At 42.6% G+C, this 22,858-nt stretch overlaps 1 protein-coding gene and 1 pseudogene across 5 annotated transcripts in view; both read left to right on the forward strand.

The window, feature by feature from the left end:
- The first annotated feature begins 7,000 nt into the window (after window positions 1-7,000).
- On the forward strand, window positions 7,001-12,546 carry LOC118361464 (cytochrome P450 2F3-like; annotated as a pseudogene).
- Window positions 12,547-15,645: 3,099 nt separating this feature from the next.
- The window catches only part of LOC118361467 (dnaJ homolog subfamily C member 13-like), a 64,232-nt gene continuing 57,019 nt past the window's right edge, over window positions 15,646-22,858 (forward strand). For 3 of the 5 annotated variants that reach the window (XM_035741424.2, XM_035741426.2, XM_035741428.2), the window contains exons 1-2: window positions 15,646-16,014; window positions 21,223-21,303. In XM_035741424.2, the coding sequence (XP_035597317.1) occupies window positions 21,236-21,303 (68 nt within the window). In that variant the 5' untranslated portion in view covers window positions 15,646-16,014; window positions 21,223-21,235. Of the gene's footprint in view, window positions 16,015-16,358; window positions 16,395-21,222; window positions 21,304-22,858 lie in introns of those variants that run through there. The other 2 variants (XM_035741427.2, XM_035741425.2) reach the window with 2 other exon arrangements.

Here is a 22,858-nt window from a genome sequence, read left to right on the forward strand (position 1 = left end):
AGACAGTTCGAAGTAACAAAAGTTTATTACAAAAACAGTGGGCAAGCAAACGACAGGTCAAGGGCAGGCAGAGGTCAGCAATCCAGAGCAGTCCGAAAGGTACAGAACAGCAGTCAGGGCAGGCAGAATGGTCAAAAGCGGGAAAACTAGAAAAGAGACGAGCGAAAACAGGAGTATGGGAAACCGCTGGTAGGCTTGATGAGACAAGACAAACTGGCAACAGACAAACAGATAACACTGGTATAAATACACGGGGATAATGGGGCAGATGGGCGACACCTGGAGGGGGTGGGGGGGTGGAGACAAGCACAAAGACAGGTGAAACAGATCAGGGTGTGACACAAATTAACAAGGCACACCTGTTAATTAAAATGCATTCCAGGAAGCTGGTTGAGAGAATGCCAGGAGTGTGCAAAGCTGTCAAGGCAAAGGGGGACTACTTTGAAGAATCTCAAATATAAAATATTTTAATTTGTTTAACACTTTTGGTTACTACTTGATTCCATGTGTTATTTCATAGTTGAAGTATTCCCTATTATTTTACAATGTGGAAAATAGTAAAATAAAGAAAAATCCTTGAATGAGTAGATATGTCCAAACTTTTGACGGGTACTGTACATTTGCAAACATTTCTAAAAAACATTTTTTGCTTTGTCATTATGGGGTATTGTGTGCTGATCGATGAGGGGAAAAAAAAACATTTAATCAATTTTACAATAAGGCTGTAACGTAACAAAATGTGGAAAAAGTCAAAGGGTCTGAATACTTTCCGAATGCACGTACATGGGGTACCAGTACAGTCAATGTGCAGGGGTAGGAGGAAATGGAGATATATAGGTAGGGGTAAAGTGACTAGGCAACAGGATAGATAATACAGTAGCAGCAGCGTATTTGATGAGTATGTAAGTGTGTGTGTGGCGAATGTGTGTACGTGTTAATGTGAATGAGTGTTTGTCTGTATGTGTTGGGGTGTCAGTGTAACTATGCCCTCGGTCATTGCTCATCCATATTTATATGTAAATATTCTTATTCCATTCCTTTACTTAGATTTGTGTGTATTAGGTAGTTGTTGTGGAATTGTTAGATTACTTAGATATTGCTGCACTGTCGGAACTAGAAGCACAAGCATTTCGATACATGGATAGCAGATGTTATTGCGAGTGTATGTGACCAATACAATTTGATTTGATTTGAAATTCACCCTGGAGTGCCAGAGTGTGCTCAGAGTTTGCTCTGGGTGTTTGTAAATTCAGAGCATTGGCAGATTGTCCATCAGTAAATTCAGAGCATTTAGCTGTCGGAGCGTTCTGAGTGCACACTAATCCAAGAGTTCTGACCTCAGAACGGCAGTCAAGCACCCAAGCTAACTGGCTAAAGATGGCTAGCTTCCAGACACCTCACTCTGACCATTTTACTCACCCTAGCAGAGCCGGTTATGCTGTTTTCATGTTATCTAGAGCGTTGGTGACTGTAACTGTCCTGCTGGCAAGAATTGATTTTATCTTTTTTGCTGATGTTTTTACTATGACCGGTCATATTGAATGGATGTTGCCTGTTTGTAAATGCTTCTGTTATTCTGCGCTCTGGCACATTCAGACGAGAGTGCTCCGAAATCGGAGTAGATAACCAGTGTGAATTTTCAAACGCACTCTATGTGTGGGTATGTGTGTGTAGAGTCCAGTGTGTGTGCATAGAGTCAAAACGTTATTAACTATTTAGCAGTCTAATGGCTTGGGGGGTTGAAGCTGTTCAGATGCCTATTGGTCCCAATCCGGCACTGTTTGCCGTGTGGTAGCAGAGAGAGCAGTCTATGACTTAGGAGGCTGGAGTCTTTAAATGTTTAGGGCTTTCCTCTGACACTGCCTGGTGTAGAGGTCCTGCATGGCAGGGAGTACGGCCCTAGTGATGTACTGGGCCGTACGCACTACCCTCTGTAGCACCATGCGGTGCAGTGATGCCGTCAGTCAATATGCTCTCAATGGTGCAGCTGTATAACGTTTTCAGGATCTAAGGGCCCATGCCAAATCTTTTCAGCCTCCTGAGGGAGAAGAGACTTTGTCGTGCCCTCTTCATGACTGTGTTGGTGTGTTTGGACCAGGATAGGGCCTTAGCGATGTCGACACAGAGGAACTTGAAGCTCTCGATGTGAATGGTGTTCGGCCCTGCATTTCCTGCAGTCCACGATAAGCTCCTTTGTCTTGTCCACGTTGAGGGAGAGGTTGTTGTCCTGGCACCACATTACCAGGTTTCTGACCTAATCCCTATAGGCTGTCTCACCGTCATTGGTGATCAGGCCTACCACCGTTGTGTCATCAAAAATCTTGATGATGGTGTTGGAGTTGTGGGTGACAGGGAGTACAAGAAGAGACTTACTACGCAACCCTGTTGGGGCCTCCGTGTTGAGGATTTCCCACATCCTGGTTGGGTATTTCAGGTTTTCGCCTGCCATATGAGTTCTGGTATACTCACAGACATCATTCAAACAGTTTTAGAAACTTCAGAGTGTTCCAAATCTACTAATGATATGCATATATTAGCTTCTGGGCCTGAGTAGCAGGCAGATTACTCTGGGCATGCTTTTCATCTGAATGTGAAAATACTGCCCCCTAACAGGTTTTAAGCAAGATTCAAAATGCAGGTTCTGTAATGAAGAGGATATAGGCCTAATGCATAGGTTTTGGTACTGTCTGACAGTAGTTTCATTTTGGTTACAGGTTCAAGACGGGCTTTACCATCATTCCATCAAAGTACTAATTAACCACAAAATTAGCATCTTGGGTGACCTCAATGTTCATATTCCCTCAATTAACAAAACAATACTGCTGCTCTGTGAAATATTAATATTTAAAAAACAAGTTCTTTCTAATACTATACCTGTTTATACAATTTGTTAGGCACCAAATTAATCTTAGAAAGTACAATTGCCACTAGAAACCAAAAACAGCATTAAATGTCTGAGATTCTGAGCAATGGTGCTGGGAATCTCAATAGGCCTATTTTTTAGAAAGCAATTGTTATTGAATAATGTGAAATAAAATGAATACACAATACTATGAGGGCAAAAAGGTCCATATGCATAGTCTGCTTATCTTTTAATTGATTGTCCCAATGACATTTCATATAGTAATGATTCCTGCTTACAATCTAAAATTAAAGGAGGAAGCACCAGTGACTCGATCAATAAAAAAAGTGGTCAGATGAAGCAGATGCTAAGATACAGGACTGTTTTTCTTGCACAGACTGGAATATGTTCCGGGATTCCTCTGATGGCATTGAGGAGTACACCACTTCAGTCAATAAGTGCATTGATGACGTCCTCCCCACAGTGAGCATAGGTACATACCCCAACCAGAAGCCATCGATTACAGGCAACATCCACACTGAGCTGAAGGCGAGAGCTGCAGCTTTCAAGGAGCGGGACTCTAACCTGGAAGCTTATAAGAAATCCCGCTATGCCCTCCGACGAACCATCAAACAGCAAAGCGTCAATACATGACTAAGATCAAATCATACTACACCGGCTCTGATGTTCATTGAATGTGGCAGGGCTTGCAAACCATTACAGACGACAAAGGGAAGCATAGCCAAGAGCCGCCCAGTGACACGAGCGTACCAGACAAGCTAAACTACTTCTATGCTCGCTTCAAGGAAAATAACACTGAAACATGCATGAGAGCACCAGCTGGTCCAGAAGACTGTGATCACGTTCTCATCAGCCAATGTGAGTAAGACCTTTAAACAGGTCAACATTCATGAGGCCGCAGAGCCAGACAGATTACCAGGATGTGTACAGAGAATGCGCTGACCAACTGGAAAGTGTCTTCACTGATATTTTCAACCTCTCCCTGTCCGAGTCTGTAATACCAACATGTTTTGAGCAGACCACCATAGTCCCTGTGCCCAAGAACACTAAGGTAACCTGCCTAAATGACCATCTGTAGCCATGAGGTGCTTTGAAAGGCTGGTCATGGCTGACATCAACACTATTATCCCAGAAACCTCCAATTTGAATACAGCCATAACAGATCCACAGATGATGCAATCTCTATTGCATTCCACACTGCTCTTTCCCACCTGGAGAAAAGGAACACCTTAGTGAGAAGGCTATTCATTGACTACAGCTCAGCTCCCATAGTGCCCTCAAAGCTCATCAATAAGCTGACCCTGGGACTAAACACCCCCCTCTGCATACCATGCAATAATCTACAAAGTACTGGGAGGTCCGTGGGGCGATGCACAATTGGCCTAGCGTCGTCTGGGTTAGGGAGGGTTTGGCCGGTAGTAAGGGAAATCCTTGTCTCATCGCGCACCAGCGACTCCTGTGGTGGGCCGGGCGCAGTGCGCGCTAACCAAGGTTGCCAGGTGCACGGTGTTTCCTCAGACACATTGGTGCAGCTGGCTTCCAGGTTGGATGGCACTGTGCTAAGAAGCAGTGCGGCTTGGTTGGGTATCGGAGGACGCATGACTTTCAACCTTCGTCTCTCCCGAGCCCGTACGGGAGTTGTAGAGATGAGACAAGATAGTAGCTACTAAACAATTGGATACCACGAAATTGGGGAGAAAAAGGGGTAAAAAATAAAATAAAATAAATGCTTTTAATGACTCCAACCTAAGTGTATGTAAACTTCCGACTTCAACTGTAACTCCACCAATCCTATTTTATAATACGCTACATGACCAAAAGTACATGGATACCCACTCATCGAACATCTCATTCCAAAATCATGGGCATTAATATGGAGTTGGTCCCCTCTTTGCTGCTGTAACAGCCTCCACTCTCCTGGGAAGGCATTCACTAGATGGAACATTGCTGTGGGGACTTTGTGAGGTCGGGGACTAATGTTGGGCGATTAGGCAGAGCTCAGCCACAAAAACAAGCCATACAGATAACCGCCATGACTTCCTGACAGCCACCCCCAGGTGGTAAGGGTAGGTGACAACACATCCGCCACGCTGATCCTCAGCACAGGGGCTCCTTAGGGGTGCCTGCTCAGTCTCCTCCTGTACTCCCTGTTCACTGCACGGCCAGGCATGACCCTAACACCATCATTATGTTAGCCAATGACAACAGTGGTAGGCCTGATCAATGACGAGACAGCCTATGTGGAGGAGGTCAGAGACCTGGCTGTGTGGGGCCAGGACAACAACCTCTCCCTCAACGTGATCAAGATAAAGAAGAGGATTGTGGACTACAGGAAAAAGAGGACCGAGCATGTCCCCATTCTAATCGACGAAGCTGTAGTGGAGAAGGTTGAGAGCTTCAAGTTCCTTGGTGTCCAACAAACGAACATGGTCCAAGCACACCAACACAGTCGTGAAGATGGCAAGACAAAACCTATTCCGCCACAGGAGACTGAAAAGATTTGGTATGGGCCCTCAGATTCTCAAAAGGTTCTACAGCTGCACCATCGAGAGCATCCTGACTGGTTATATCACTGCCTGGTATGGCAACTGCTCGGCCTCCGACCGCAAGGCACTACAGAGGGAAGTGTGAACGGCCCAGTACATAACTGGGGCCAAGCTTCCTGCCATCCAGGACCTCTATACCAGGCGGTGTCAGAGGAAGGCCCTAAAAATTGTCAAAGACTCCAGCCACCCTAGTCATAGACTAGCAGAGAGAACAATGCATGGCAAGCGGTACCGGAGCGCCAAGTCTATGTCCAAGAGGCTTCTAAACAGCTTCTACCCCCAAAGCCATAGGACATCTAATCAAACGGCTACCCAGACTACTTGCATTGCCCCCACCCTTTTATACCACTGCTTTCTGTTATCATCTACGCATAGTCACTTTAATAACTCTACCTACATGTACATATTACCTCAACTAACCGGTGCCCCCGCACATTGACTCTGTACATGTACCCCCGTGTATAGTCGAGCTATTGTTATTTTACGTGTTACTTTTACTCATATTTATTTTTTTAAACTGCATTGTTTGTTAGGGGCTCGTAGGTAAGCATTTCACTGCAAGGTCTGTATTCGGCGCATGTGACTAATACAATTTGATTTGTATTGTCAAAATGTGTTGTATATGTGTATGTCTTTTTGAAGTGTGGCAGACCAGGGGGTTTGGTCAAGATGTTTACACAGATCAGACACGGACAGTAGGATTAGCTCGGTTTCAAGGGTGTTTATTTAAATAATAAATCAAAAAGAAAAGGATAGGTCTCCCCCATGAGACCCTCTCCAGGATACAGTCTTCTGGGCTCCGGGTCTTGCTGTAGCCTGTCAGGCACAAAAACTCAACTCCCTCCTCATATCTCTGCAACCGTCCCCCAACCCTGCGGGAGTCCTTTTTTTCCCCCGACTCTCCCCTGTGTGCTGCCCTTCTGTCAGCTTTATGGGACTTGCACAGCTGGTGAGCAATCAGCCCTTGATTACTCACCATCTCCCAATCAGACCCAATTAGTCGTGGCCTGAGAGCCCGTCGAGACCTGGCACATCCAGCAGATTGTGTCGTTGCCTCGTGATGTACACTCCTTCTGTCACCAGGCCTCGACTAGTCTCTCCCTGGTGGCTGACCTGCTGTACGCCTCAGAATATTGTCATGTACATCTTCCTCAGTTGATGGTTGTCTTTTTATTATCCTTGTTGTATTCCGTTTAATAAAAATAATGCTTTAAAACCTAGACAGACAGTATTATTAGATATCAGTCCTTTCCACTCTATTGGTTTTCTGCACTGTCATCTGCCTTGTTTACATTGGCCTGAGCAGCATAATTTGGTTGGGGGTCAAGGTGCAGTCACGTGATTGTGATGTCAGCAGCTGTAAGGGGTGCGTATCTGGTGGCAGAGAAGTCAGATGCAGGAGAGCAGAACTTGATAATAGCTGGAGCAGTTTAATAGTAAAACCAACGGCATACGAAATACAAAGTATGGGCACAATAACCCGACGCGCACCAGTCAAACAAAATGTGCACAAGCACGACAATAAACAATACCACACAAAGACATGGGGCGAACAGAGGGTTAAATACACAACACATAATGAGGGAAATGAGAACCAGGTGTATGGGAAAACGAGACAAAACAAATCGAAAATGGATCAGCGATGGCTAGAAGACCGATGACGACGACCACCGAACACCGCCGAAACAAGGAGAGGCATCGACTGCCTGTCAGCCAATCATTTGATCTGTTGTTTACCTCTGTCCCAGACAAGTTTCAACACACCCCCTTATCTCTGCAAACATCTTCAACACACACAGTCAGGCAGCCACTGCTGCACTGAGAGAAGGAAAACACTAAAGAGAGGTGTAGATAAAAGAGGTGGGTTAAAAAAGAATACAGAAGAAGAACAAGCCACGTTGTCGTTTTGCCTTCCGGAGTAATGTGTAGTAGCGTGGTGTTGGGCGGCCTGGTGTTGGTTCTACTGTGGTTGCTGAGGAGACAGAGACATATCAGTCTACCCCCCGGACCCCACGCTCTGCCGCTGCTAGGCAACCTGCTTCAGATGGACAAACAGGCTCCCTTCAAGACGCTCACCAAGTGGAGTGGTGTGTATGGGCCAGTGATGACAGTGTATTTGGGGCGCCAGCGGGCTGTGGTGCTGGTGGGGTACGAGGCGGTCAAGGAGGCTCTGGTGGACCAGGCTGAGGACTTCATAGGACGAGCTCCCATTCCCTTTCTGGTCCGAGCTACCAGGGGATACGGCCTGGCCATCAGTAACGGGGAGCGTTGGCGCAAGCTGCGTCGTTTCACCCTGACCACACTGAGAGACTTTGGGATGGGCCGTAAGAGAATGGAAGAGTGGATACAGGAGGAGAGCCAACATCTCATAGACAGTCTAGACAACACTAAAGCTGTGCCCTTTGACCCCACCCCTTCCTGAGTCGCACTGTGTCCAAAGTCATCTGCTCCCTGGTGTTCGGCCAGCGCTTCGGCTACGAGGATGACAACTTCCTGCACTTGCTCAACATCCTCTCAGCCATACTGCGCTTTGGAAGCACCCCCTGGGGACAGCTCTACAACATCTTCCCCTGGCTGATGGAACGCCTGCCTGGTCGGCAGCAAGTTGTGTTCGGCCAGGTGGACGAGCTGAGAGGTTTTGTGATGAAAAAGATCCATGAGCACCAGGAAACCATGGACCCAGGTAACCCTAGAGACTTCATAGACTGCTTCCTTACCAAACTCAACCAGGAGAAGGATGTGTTCTCCTCTGAGTTCCATTATGAGAACCTGGTGTCCACAGTCTTGAACCTCTATCTGGCAGGAACAGAGACCACCAGCACCACTCTCAGATACGCCCTCATAGTGCTCATCAAATTCCCCAACATTCAGGTGCACATGCAGCAGGAGATTGACACAGTCATTGGACGACAACGCATTCCCCAGATGGAGGACAGGAAGTCCCTTCCCTTCACAGATGCTGTCATCCATGAGGTGCAGCGCTTCCTGGACATCATCCCGTTCAACATCCCGCACTACGCCACCAAGAATATCTAATTTCGAGGGTACAATATCCCTCAGGGCACTGTGATAACTCCCATGATTCACTCTGTTCTAAGAGACCAGGACCACTGGGTCACGCACACAACCTTCAACCCTGATCACTTTCTGGATCAGAACGGAAACTTCCAGAAGAACCCCGCCTTCTTGGCCTTCTCTGCAGGTAAGCGTGCCTGTGTGGGGGAGTCTCTGGCTCGTATGGAGATCTTTCTGTTCCTTGTATCTCTGCTGCAGCGTTTCTCCTTCTCCTGCCCTGGAGGACCTGACAACATTAACCTAAGCCCAGAGTTCAGCAGCTTCGCTAATGTGCCGCGCCGCTACCAGCTCATTGCTACCCGCCGCTGACCAGGAGGGGAACTGCAGCTGCAAAATAGGAGGCTCACTCAGGAGGAGGAGGTGTGAAGATGACGGGGAGATCAAAATCAAATAAAATTGTATTGGTCACATACACATTGTAGCAAAATGCTTGTGTTGGACAGGTAGTTTCTTTTTTTCTAACCATGTTTGATTTTATTAGGATCTCTTTTAGTCCCCATTTGGACTAATCTTCCAAGAGTCCTTAAACATTCAAATACAATTTATAATAAGATCACATTATCTCATACAGTATAATACACTGACGTATTGACCACAAATACTTTAAGTCTGAAAAGATAGATTGATTCCTTCATCTACCATAGTCCCGCACAACCTTCCAACGTATTGTATTCAAATGATTCTAAACTACTATTGTTTGAATTTATATGTTTCTGGTTTGCTCAGATAAATGATTCAATTTCTTTATTGCTCTAACTCAAAATGTTATTTTGCCCATTTCTCTTTTCTGTCTGGATAACACATTAATGGTGGACAATCTATTTCTAGTATTTACTGAATGTCTGTCTCTTACCAACTGAATACTGTTGTGAATAGAGTTTGCAGTGGTGTAAAGTACTTTAGTTAAGAAACTTTAATGTACTACTTTAGTAGTTTTTTGGGGGTATCTGTATTTTACTCTTCATATTTTTGCCATTCCTAAAGAAAATAATGTACTTTTTACTCCATACATTTTCCCTGAACCCAAAAGTACTTGTTACATTTTGACATGAAAATGGCCCAATTCACACACTTAGAGAGAACATCCCTGGTCATCCCTACTGGCTCTGATCTGGCGGACTCACTAAACACAAATGCTTTGTTTGTCAATTTTGTCTGAGTATTGGAGTGAGCCCCTGGCTATCTGCCAATAAAAAACAGGAAAAATGTGCCATCTGGATAGTTTAATATAAATACTTGTATACTTTTACTCAAGTAACATTTTACTAGGTGACTTTCACTTTTCCTTGAGTCATTTTCTATTAAGGCATCTTTAATTTGACTCAAGTATGACAATTGAGTCAACTGTTTATGCTTAAATAACATTCATTATTTATAACAGATACTTTATGATTGAATAATATTCATGTTTTTTTTTCAATTATCTTGTTGACTGATGACCAACCAAGAGTATTGAGCATGACTACAACAGAAGAACCATATCGCCACCTTATAACAATCCTTGCTGCTTTGTTCTGTGCAATCTGCAGCCTCCTAATTTAACTTTGATGCATTTCTCCAGACCACAGAACAGTAGTTCACCTGACTCTCAAATAAAGCTTGGGCTGTTTACTTAAGAATCTTTCCCGGGAAATATTTAGCTATCCTTATGAAAATGCATGCAGTTTTAATATATATATATTTTTTACATAGATGAGTAATTTGAGATCAGCAGTTGTCTAGCTGCATTCCTTGTAGCTTGGTTTCTTGTGTCACGCCCTGACCGTAGTCATCTTTGTTTTCTTTATTATTTTGGTTAGGTCAGGGTGTGACGAGGTTGATATGTGTGTTTTTGCTTGTCTAGGTTTTTTTGTATTCGATGGGGTTTTGGTATGTCTAGGTATATGTAGGTCTATGGTGGCCTGAATTGGTTCCCAATCAGAGACAGCTGTTTAATGTTGTCTCTGATTGGGGATCCTATTTAGGTTGCAATTTTGATTTTGTGGGTTATTGTCTATGTGAGCACGCGTGTCTTATAGCGTCACGGTCGTTTTGTATACTTTGTTCAGTGGTTCTCTTTCATTAAAGAAGAATGTATTCTTATCACGCTGCCGCTTGGTCTCCTTGTTATGATGACCGTGACATTCTGCCAATTCCTCAATTTGTACTCCCCACATACCTAGTTGTATCCTATGCTGTGTTGGCCTTTTCCTGGCGGAACAGAACAACAGAACCCTGGTTTTCATGGTGTTCAAAATGAATTTCTTCTGGCAAACCCACTCCCTGATATTTCCCAGATCTACTTGTAGAGCTTGCTGTACCTATTGAACCGATTGTCTTGCTGTATAAATTGTACTATCATCTGCAAATATAGTATCTTGAGTTTCAGATAAGGCATAAGGAAGGTCGTTGGTATATATGTAAAGAAGTGGCCCAAGGCAGCCCTGCAGTATTCCACAGTTTAAAGCAGGAGGGAAAGAAAATGACCCATTGATAAGGTGGACTGTTCCTGTCTGTTTGATATGACTGTACCCAACTCAATGCTGCCTCCTTAAACCCATAATGAAATCATTTTGTCAAAATTATTTCATGATCCACTAAATCAAATGCTGTACTAAAATCTAAAAATAGTACAAACTTGCCATTATCCATAGCATTGAGCCACTGATCAGTAATGCCAACCAATGCAGTGATAGTGGAATGTTTTTTGGCGATAAGCATGCTGATGGGCTGTAATCAGATCATTCTTTTCCATGTACTCCCATATTTGTCTTCTCACAATACCTTCCAATATCTGACTGAGTGAAGAGAGTAGACTATTTGGTCGATTATTGGCAGGAGTAATTGTTTTTGCTGTCTTTTGGGATTGGACAGTTTAGCGTGCTTCCATACATTTGCAAATGTTCCCTTTTCCAGTGACCAATTAAATATGTATTTCAGTGGAGCTGTAATCTGGGGAGCAGCATAGCGAAGTAAAAAAAAAAAAAAAAAAAAAATTGTCCATAAGATCATAACCTGTAGATTTACCATCGGGTAATGACTTCAATAGGTTTAACACCTCCTCTACTGACACCATTTGTAGATTAAAAGATCCGTTTTTTTTTTGTTGCTCATAATATGATCAATCCATTGGACAATAGCATGTTTGGAAGAATGGGTGTTTACATTATCGCTCAGTAAATACATTTTCTTTGTAAAAACAAATCTGCAAAATTATTGGCAACATCAGCTGTTTACATTTTTTTTTTTTTCCTGTCAACCACCACACTAGATGGGTATGATGAAATAGATGTACCAAGTAAGCCCTTAACTGTATTCCTTACCTTTTGAGCTCTGTGAAGTGTATCTCCTTTAATAATGAAGGCCTGGAGTATTTCCTGGTCAGTTCAGGTGGGTCAGGAGTGAGGATTGGGGAGCAGGTATGCTGAGTGGACCAGACAGTAATGTAGTGTATGCTGAGTATTTATGCCAGTGCAATTTAATGTGAGTTGAAGACAGATTGGTCAGGCCAACTGTCAGTCAGGAGGTCCAGGAACCAGTGTAATCAGTGTCTTTATGTCTCAGCAACTAAGTCAATGTGTATGGGGGTTGAGCTAGGTGATGATGCCACATGTTACTTAGTTATAGGATGCATCACATTCAATCAGATTTAATCTCAGATGTTATTATTTTTTACTCTTTCTCTAGCTTTCTTCTTTTTTTAATCAGAAAGAAATACTACACTATGTTTCTGTATTTACAGTATGAGCAATTTGTCTCGTTCTGACCTTAGTTTCTTTTTCATGTCTTTGTGTTAGGTTGGTCAGGGCGTGAGTTGGGGTGGGTAGTCTATGTTCTTTTTTCTATGTTGTTATATTTATATGTGTTTGGCCTAGTATGGTTCTCAATCAGAGGCAGGTGTCGTTCGTTGTCTCTGATTGAGAATCATACTTAGGTAGCCTGTTTTCCCACTTTTTGGTTGTTGGTGTTTAATTTCTGTTTAGTGTCTGGTTTACCTGGCAGAACTGTTTTGTTTTCTCTTTGTTGTTATTTTGTGTAGTGTTCAGTTTTTCTATTAAAATATGATGAACACTTACCATGCTGCATTTTGGTCCTCCTCTCCTTCCACCAACGAGAATCGTTACACAATTTGCGAGTAATATATACTGCTTTATACAATATATTTTCATTACCAATAACAAAAAAACAAACATTAACTTAAAACAAAAGAACATGACCTCCTTTATCTTCATTGAGGGTCTTTATAAAACTTTGTCATTGAATTTGTGTAATTAATTGTTCAAGGATGACATGTTCATGACAATACATTAGGGTAAATAAAAAATAGTGTACATTAGGCCTATTACATGACATGTTGACCTCATGATGTGTATACGCATATTGCGTATCCCTATCCCTATCCATATCCCTATTTTTCTAAATGGCTCAGAGAAGCACATTGAAGGTATTTTATCAACCACAGCTAATTCTGTGATCTGTGACCCTTTTACAGGCCCCTGAGATGAACTTTTTGTTGCAGATTGGAAAATCCTTATCTGTTGTTTATCTGATGCTAAAAAAATTAATATGTTACATAAATCGAACAACGTGTGTTCTTTCATTCCCATTTGACTCCATGTGAACGAAATAAAAAGTTTGTCAAAGTTAATTCGGCCTCCCTCCTTGCCTCTTTTCTTTGAAGTCTGTAGATATCAATGTACATTTTGTTTCTGCAGGATCCTATAGAAGCCAAATGCTCCCCTTTCCTCTTGTGTCTATCTATAATTAAATTTAGCTAATGGGCAGCGCAAGGTTACTGGTAGGCCCCTGAATCAGATGCTTCATAACGTGACCACTCAGTGTCCCTGTCCCACTCTCAACATCACTCTGCCACTCAGTCACAGAAGCCAAGATGTTTCCCATCTACATTCAAGCAAGGTGAGTTATCACACTTTATGGTATGGGACCCAGGTGACACTAGTCTCGGTTTGAGGAGCTGGCTGGCAGGTCACTGCTGAATTGTGTTGTATTGTTAAGAGAACTACATTTGGTGAACTACAGACCAACTGTACTTTGATTGACTATACTGAGTCTGTCACATGACACAATTCTAGAAACTTTTGGTTTGCTATCTCTAGCTATTTGGTTTGACAAGGCTGTCAGTGTGACTGACCTGAGTTCTACAAACTGAGGTCAAAACTAGACAAATGTAATTTTATTGTTTCATGGTACTTAACTGTTTTTGTATTCTTTATCTATGCTCTGGGAGTGCACATTTGTGGAGGACGTTCTTGTGATCAAGACAGATTTGTTGCGCCATATGTAAGTCAAATTAGGTCTCTACCAGAGTGTACTGTAATAGAGTAGGGAGGTGATGGAGGGTTCAACTTATTTCATATCTATATTACATTTTCAGGTAGGAGATACAATTGCATCTTAAATAGTACACTCATTTGTAAATAGATGGCATCAATCCTAGCCTGTATGTGTGTTAGACCTTTACCTGTGACAACATAGAGTGGATCCTGTCGTTACTACTTTGAGCGGAAGGGTCAAGATGCTGTCTATAGAGGGCGCTACAACACTCTTGATGAAATACATTTGACCGTTTCAGGAATGAAAACAGTAGTGGGCAAGACTTAATTTATTTTGCACCAGTTCAAAGTTTGCAGATTTTTTTGTTGTCAGAGGACAACAACAAAAGCAAAAAAATTGTCCCATTCTGTCTCTTTTCATGTATTTGCCTATTCTGTGTTTTATTCTCCTTTAGAAATAACAGATGAAACCACTGCCTGCATGTGATTACTATACTGATTCTCAGGAATTGTGAGAAAACCATGACAGGGAGTGAATGTACCAAAATGTACCGTATGTTTAAAATGATTTAGTTAAAAGTAATTTGTAGATTATATGGTGGTCGGGTAGAGAGGAAAAGTGATGTACCGTTTTAATTTGGAAGGCGTCTTTCTGCTAATTCTTTGGGTTTACTGTTTATTTGCGCATTTAAGGTCAGTTATACAGTGAACAAAAATATAAATGCAACATGTAAAGTGTTGGTCCCATGTTTCATGAGCTGAAATAAAAGATCCTGAAATGTTCCACATGCAAAAAAAATATTTATCTCAAATTTTGTGCACAAATTTGTTTACATCCCTGTTAGTGAGCATTTGTCTTTTGCCAAGATAATCCATCCACCTGACAGGTGTGGCATATCAAGAAGCTGATTAAACGGCATGATCATTACACAGGTGCACCTTGTGCTGGGAAAAATAAAAGGCCACTCTAAAATATGTGGCTTTATCACACAACACTTTGCCATAGATGTCTCAAGTTTTGAGCGAGCGTGCAATTGGCATACTGACTGCAGGGATGTCCACCAGAGCTGTTGCCAGAGAATTGAATGTTAATTTTTCTTCCGCCTCTAATGTAATTTTAGAGAATTTGGAAGTACATCCAACCAGCCTCACAACCACAGACCATGTGTATGGCATCGTGTGGGTCAGCGGTTTGCTGATGTCAACGTTGTGAAAAGAGTACCCCATGGTGGCGGTGGGGTTATGGTATGGGCAGGCATCAGCTACAGACAACAAACATAATTTATCGATAGCAATTTGAATGCACAAAAATACTATGATGAGATCCTGAGGACCATATATTTTTTTTAACAGTATCTTTAACCAATAGATGCATCTGTATTCCCAGTCATGTGAAATCCATATATTAGGGCCTAATGAATTTATTTCAAATGACTGAATTCATCATATGACCTGTAACTCAGTAACATCTTGAAATTGTTGCATGTTGCGTTTATATTTTTGTTCAGTATATGTATTGCTCTCAATACACAAGGCTTATGGTGCATTCAAGACAACTGTGAACTCCCCAAAAATACGAGGTCAAATCATGACGTCATTTATCTTCAGGCCTGAAAGTCGGCGCTCGAGAAAGATGGTGCTTTCAAGACAAACGGGAACTCGAGAAAAACGACATCAAATCATGACGTTGGTGAGCTTCAGGCGGCAAGCCGGAGTTGGACGAACGTTTTTCGAGTTCCCAGTTGCGTTGAACGCACTGAAGTCAGAGATATCCGAGTTCCCAATTGTTTTGAACGCGATATTACACTCTTTGGTATGATGCTGATCCTAGATCTGGGTTTATAGCCAATTTCGCGTAGAAAGCGCTACTTCCTGACAAACCAATCAGCTGACACACTCATGACAGGCAGGTTTCGGGGCATGTCTAGAAGGGATGCCGCGAATGTTAACGTGACGTCAAAAAGGTGCATATAACCCGAACTCTTTTCCAAGCCTTGACTGAATTATCCTAACCTTCTACGTTAATTGCCCTAAACTGCTATGAATAGTCACTTCTGACATTAGCGGCATTAATCAGAAACCTAGGTTTCGCGCGTGCGCTTTCGCCTGTCAAGAATATGGCAGCATCCTAAGCATTGAAAGTGCAATTCAACAGCAACATCATCGGGTTGGCAAAACAGAAACACAACAGCCACGCATCTTGGAGTGTCGGGGGTTGAGGTTCGGAAAATAATCAAATCTGGTCGCGAACAAACAGGTAAATTAATCTACGACTGCACCTTCGTGTAAATTACACAGAACCCTTGCTAAGCTAGCTAAGCATGACTGGCCTACTGTATACAATTTGCTAGCTTCCCTCTTTGGTGAAAAGCACATCCAGTTGAAGTGTGTGTTGATAAAAATAAAAACATTGCGACATTTGTAGGCGTCGCTTGTCATGAGATATTTACAATATGTATCACTGAATTGGCCATTTCGGCTTCCGTCTTTACTAGGTCTCGTCTCTATCCGTATCCTTCCAACTTGGCCAGCTAGAGCTGCATTTGAATGTGGCCCTACTAGCCTTTAGCTTGCTAACGTTACCAAAGCAAATACACCGCGGCTGGCAAACTGGGTGTGGTTAAAGTGAGTCAGCAGGTATTTATCAAATTAGACACCCATATATACATTATCTTTCATTGTGTCTACGAAAGTATCTAACTAGTTTTTCTAACGGAAGTTGTCAACGTCTAACATAACTCTACGTTAGTTTAACTTGGATCCATGTCATTTGGATATCTTCCATCGAGATGTAACGTCATATCGTAGAGTTGAGTAAACTCAGCTACGTCTAGCAAGGTGTTTGTTTTGGTCATGACCTGTGTGATATGTACAATGAAATGCATTTAGTAATCAAACATTGAATTTGATAGCAGCATCTACATTCTCAGGCTGACCTCACTTGGTTGTGGCTGTCATATATGCATTGTTTTTTTGTACTTCTAGCTACTACATTATTTTGCTACTGCGTTATCAGTAACGTTATGTGTAGGTGATTTTGCGTCATTGTAAGTTAGTGGCAACAATGAATTTGGAGAACAATATCTGTCTATCAAATTTGTTGTAGACCAGAAGGTTAGCTACATCCACCCGTTATCCAAGATTAAAGTAACCGTTTTAAAGGTAGCCTTGTCTTGATTCTCACTAGCACCATTTTCAGTAAATCAGACACATAAGCCTATATCCACAACAAAGGCTGAGATCCATTAGGCCTAGTCATTGATTGCATGGATGCTATGCAACTGTGGTGAACAAGGATCACAATACCCTTTTCCCTAAAGTTAACAGTTGCAGCATCATTCCCAACTGATAATATTGAAAGAACCCCAGTGGAAATGTTGAGGCACATAGTTCTCAAACCTCAAGTGTGTAAAGCCAGGCTTTTCGTCATCGGTAACAGTGTTATTATGTTAGCTATCATCACAGTCATTTATATGCATGTATTTTCCCCTTTGATATCTGCGTATTTGAGAATTTCCCCAAAGTTCAAGTTTTGTTTCAAACCGTTTCATGTGCCATCCAGGAAAGCTCTGTTTGTAAGACAAATCTAGCATGTGAGGATCAAGACATGGGGAGAAGTTTGTTGTTACATCAGGGTCCTGGCTTGCTGACTGTGTTCCTTTCAGACAAAAACAATTAAAAGTTGTAAGATTTGACTCTTTATTCCCATAACTTACATAATTTGTTATATCTGCAGCATTTGCATTTATCATTCAATCTTGTGCAGAACTCCAATCATTTTGTGTTATAGCACATTCAAATGTCACATGAAGGCAGGTTACACAGTCACTCAGCGTTCAGAGAGGCTCTGCGGAGTCAGCACTGTGCACTCACTGCTTGGAAAAACCATACACTGTCATACACTCGTACACTGTCATATGAGGCAGCGTAGGATCCATTTACTGCTCTGCCTTGTTGATTGTGTTTGTATCCTCCCTTGGCAAATTGAAGTACTATTTTGGGGGGTTAGAAAAAATACTTTCAGTGTACACATAAACGACTGATCAGATATAAAGTATGTAGAAAATGTATTCATTGCGACACCCACCACCAAAGCTGCTTTTTGATCCAGAAAAATATGGTATTACTGACTGTGCCCACAAGGGGTGCTATATCTATCACACAAGTATGTTAACACCCCTTCCAATTTGTGGATTCGGCTATTTCAGCCATACCGTTGCTGACAGGTGTATAAAATTGAGCGCACAGCCATGCAATCTCCATAGACAAACATCGGCAGTAGAATGGCCTTACTGAAGAGCTTGTGACTTTCAACGTGGCACCGTCATAGCCTGCAACCTTGCCAATAAGTCAGTTTATTACATTCCTGCCCTGCTAGAGCTGCCCTGGTCAACTGTAAGTGTTGTTATTGTGAAGTGTTAATGTCTAGGAGCAACAATGGCTCAGCCATGAAGTGGTATGCCACACAAACTCAGAGAATGGGACCGGCGAGTGCTGAAGCGAGTAGTGTGTAAAAAAAATTGTCTGTCCTCTGTTGCAAAACTGAAAACCGAGTTCCAAACTCCCTGTGGAAGCAACGTCAGCCTAAGAACTGTTTCTTCGGGAGCTTCATGAAATAGGTTTCCATGGCAGAGCAGCCGCACACGAGCCTAAGATCACCATGTGCAATGCCAAGCGTCGGCTTGAGTGGTGTAAAGCTCGCTGCCATTGGACCCTGGATCAGTGGAAACTCATTCTCTGGAGTGCTAAATCACGCTTCATCCTCTGGCAGTCTGACGGACAAATCTGGGTTTGGTGGATTCCAGCAGAATGCTACCTGCCCCAATGCATAGTGCCAACTGTAAAGTTTGCAGGAGGAATAATGGTCTGGGGCTGTTTTTCATGGTTCTAGCTAGGCCCCTTAGTTCCAGTGAAGGGAAATCTTAACGCTACAGGATACAATGACATTCTAGATGATTTTGTGCTTCCAACTTTGTGGCAACAGTTTGGGGAAGGACCTATACTGTTTCAGCATGACAATGTCCCCGTGCTCAACGGAGGTCCATACAGAAATAGTTTTGGATGAATAGGAACACCGACTACGAGCCAGGCATAATCGCTCAACATCAGTGCCTAACTTCACTAATGCTCTTGTGGCTGAATGGAAGCAAGTCCCCGTAGCAATGTTCCAACATCTAGTGGAAAGCCTTCCCAGAAGAGGAGAGGTTGTTATTTCAGCTAATGGGGGACCAACTCTATATTAATGGCCATGATTTTGGAATGAGATGTTCGATGAGCAGGTGTCCATATACTTATGACATACTTGCTCACTCTCTAGGAGGGGATTGAATGTCTACTGTAACCATGAAGCTTGATCTTGACATCTAGCCACTTGGCTAGTAAGTTAGTTAACCAAATTCATAGATGGAGCCCTGAGCTGGATATCATTTATTTGATGCATCTTAGATTTTTTTATAGTTCTAAGCAGTGGCGTAGCCCGCAGCCACCGTGAGGGTATATGGTGTAAATTATATATCGCCCAAGCTTAATCCACAGGAAAAGCTGGGAAGGGCCATCTCACATGACAGGAATCTGGGCTGGCTTTTTATACCCCTCATCACAGTTACAGAATTAAACTGCATGGCCTTTGAGAGGGGTGCAGAGCACATGGTAACCTCAATGCCCATTGCAAATGTCGGTCCCTATTGTTAAATTCCACCTGTGTGCGCTTGATTAAATTCATTAGGGAAGGGTTTGATGCATTTAAAAAAATGTGCTCAGATTCAGAAATGTTCCTTTTGGCTTAATGGTTTTAACTCTGGTTCTCTTTCAGAGGAAGATTGATGACTAACTTCAGGATTAGTCAGCTAGCTCCTGTCTGATTTGTTACCGTATGTGTTAGTGGTGATTCAGAGTGAAGAGCACCCATCATATATGTTGCCTTGGAACTTTGTATGATATACTTCTCTGTGATTTAATCTTACCATTGAAGGATTCAACTTATCTCTTGGGGGCAAACTTGACTTATTTCGCTGCCCCTTGCTGCAGGCTGACATGGAGAGGAAGGAAAAGAGCAGTCATTTATTTCCAGGTTATCTGGGCAGAGGGCTGACACAGGTTCCCTCTGTAACACTGACAGCTCAGCAACCAAGAGTGAGAGGTTACTACTGCTCTCTGGGCACAATTTACTACTAGTCTACTGCTACTGTCTCACTGTACTGTACTATTTGTTTGTCTGTTGGTCTCTGTCTGTCTGTTTACTAGTTACTACTAGTTGCTGGTTTTTATCTAGTGACTTTCTGTGATTTCGGTGGTGTGTGCGTGATAGCTTAGTTTACAATCCACATCGGTCTAGTATTCTCAACGCAAGTACTGAAGTATATCTTTTTTGCTGGATCTTTGTAGAATTTTCACCCATTTTGAGTCATACAAAATCGTGTGTTCTCTACTCCCAATCCACAGAACATGGGAAACCTAGTTAGTTTTCTTTGAAAGATGAGCGAGGAGAGATTAATCAATCACCCACGTGGGTTAGTATGCCTGTGAAAACCAATTAGTAGATGGGAGAGGCGGCACTTTCAGCGTGTCAAGTGTCTCAAATAGAACCAAGTATTTTTTTTTAGAGCCTAACTACGCCTAACTACGCAGAAGTCCGTTGACGTGCACAAGCAGTTGGGATGAAATGATTGAATAACATGCAACAGACAGAGTTGATACTCTCTGACTGATAGATACTGTCTCAACAGCAGTCACAGCAACAAACAAAACAAAAAGCAGCATGCTTGTGCTTGCAACGTGGCCATGGTGTCCGGCTTCATTGTTGTGTGAAGATGACCAACACATTCTCTTTGTATGCTGATCTGATTGGCTCAAAGGCTGCTTTTTGTTTTGTTTGTTGCTGTGACTGCTGTTGAGACAGTATCTATCAGTCAGAGAGTATCACCTCCGTCTGTTGTCAATTTGACTCTCATTTTCTGTTCAACACTGTTTAGTGCCACAGAGTTTGCCAGTGACTCAATGGTCACGGGACTCTCCCAGCCAGCACAGGGAATGTCAACAAGGATTTCGATGTGAGGTGTAGAATATGATCCAACAGTGTGAATTGTGTGTGGCAGTATTTTTGGACAGTGTGTGACATAATGTGCATTAATGTCTTTAAGGTCAGGGTGGTCCTGTGTAACTTCTCAATAGAACTAGCTTTTGGTTATCCAGCTGACTCTTCTCTGCTCCCAACTCACATGACTACTTTAGATGGCAATAGGATGCGAATCCCTCCCTCCCATTGACCTGTGCTCTTCACGCGTAGTTGAATTTGCAGACCGTAGGCCAGTCTATGCTTTCTGCCATTTGCTTAAATTAACGTTGCCTGGCATCCATTGCCACCTGTATGTACTCATTGAAGTGACCCTAAAGCAAGACTCTAAAAAGCCTATTTCATCATCCCTTTATGTCTTGTCTCCCTTGACCTTGTTCTCCTGTATTGCAGATCTTGCCAGAAGATGAATGTCATCAAAGACAACAAAGACTTGGCCTGTTTCTACACAACCAAACACTCCTGGAGGGGAAAGTAAGAGGCGCACCTCATATTCTAATGTTCCTTTCCATGATAGGATTTAATTGGTTGAATGACCAATTTCTCTGTCCTTGGAGCTGGTCTGCAAGGCTGAGTTAGGTACTTACTCCATGTGCTGTAACTACTACTGCACTAGTCTAGCACCACAACTATAAATGCAACATGCAGCAATTTCAATTTTTTTACAGTTCATATAAGGAACCAGTCAAATTGCAAAAAAATCATTAGGCTCTAAACTATGGATTTCACATGACTGGGAATACAGATATGTTGGTCACAGATACCTTAGTTTTTTTTTAAATGTATGGGCGTGGATCAGAAAACCAGTCAGTATCTGGTGTGACCACAATTTTCCTCATCTCCTTCGCATAGAGTTGATCAGGCTGTTGTTTGTGGCCTGTGGAATGTTGTCCCACTTCTCTTCAATGGCTGTGTGAAGTGGCTGGATATTGGCAGGAACTGGAACTTCCCAAAAATGCTCAATTGGGTGACATGTCTGGTGAGTATGCAGGCCATGGAAGAACTGGGACATTTTCAGCTTCCATGAACTGTGTACAGATCCTTGCGACATGGGGCCATGTATTATCATGCTGAAACGTGAGGTGATGGCGGTGGATGAATGGCACGACAATGAGCCTCAGGATCTCGTCACGGTATCTCTGTGCATTCAAATTGCCATTGGTCCTCCAATAATCGTTATCGGCTTTTTGTGTGTGTGGGTCCTCCAATAATCGTTATCGGCTTTTTGTGTGTGTGGGTCCTCCAATAATCGGTATCGGCCTTTTTTGGGCCCGCCAATAATCGGAATCGGCGTCGAAAAATCATAATCGGCCAACCTCTGATTTCAAGTGTTTTTATTTCACCTCATGAAACATGGGACCAACACTTTACATGATGCCTTTATATTTCTGTTCAGAACATTTGCATATCTGCCCTGTGAATGGCATTATCATGCTGTGAAAGAGTCTTGGTCTTAATGTTCAGATCAAGCCAGGTACTCTACCATTCCACACTGAGCCTAGTTGTAGGCCTAGCTATCAAGCAGCAGCAGAACAGACACATTGATGTCAACACCAGAGCAAAGGGAAAGCACTGAAATCCCTGACTTGGTTCATCCATTGTGTTTACGTTTCCTTATCTTCAAAGGGGAGGACAAGGTGTAAGTAAATCACTACTGTCAGATTATTGCTATCTGGAATACATATCACTGAAATCCCAATACCTATATAGTGCTGGTTAGACGGATTACTCTGAGTAGTAGGGCTGGACGATATGACCAAAATATCATATCGCAATATTTTCCATATTTTTTTTACAATATTTTGTGTTTCTGAATAATACAAGTTTGAAATATGCTTTGAGTAGTTCATGAGCCTAGGGTGGCAACAAATGCATTCTAAGTGATTTCAATGGGGTTTTATCCATTCTGATTGCTTTATGCTGTTCAATCTAACCCCCCCAAAAATGCATAATTTTCATCAATTTCTGCATTTCCTGCACTCATTTGTTATACTTTTCACACTGCCGTGTAATTCTGCATGTTGTGGGC

The sequence above is a fragment of the Oncorhynchus keta genome, chromosome 28 (assembly GCF_023373465.1).
Source record: "Oncorhynchus keta strain PuntledgeMale-10-30-2019 chromosome 28, Oket_V2, whole genome shotgun sequence".
NCBI classification, from domain to species: domain Eukaryota; kingdom Metazoa; phylum Chordata; class Actinopteri; order Salmoniformes; family Salmonidae; genus Oncorhynchus; species Oncorhynchus keta.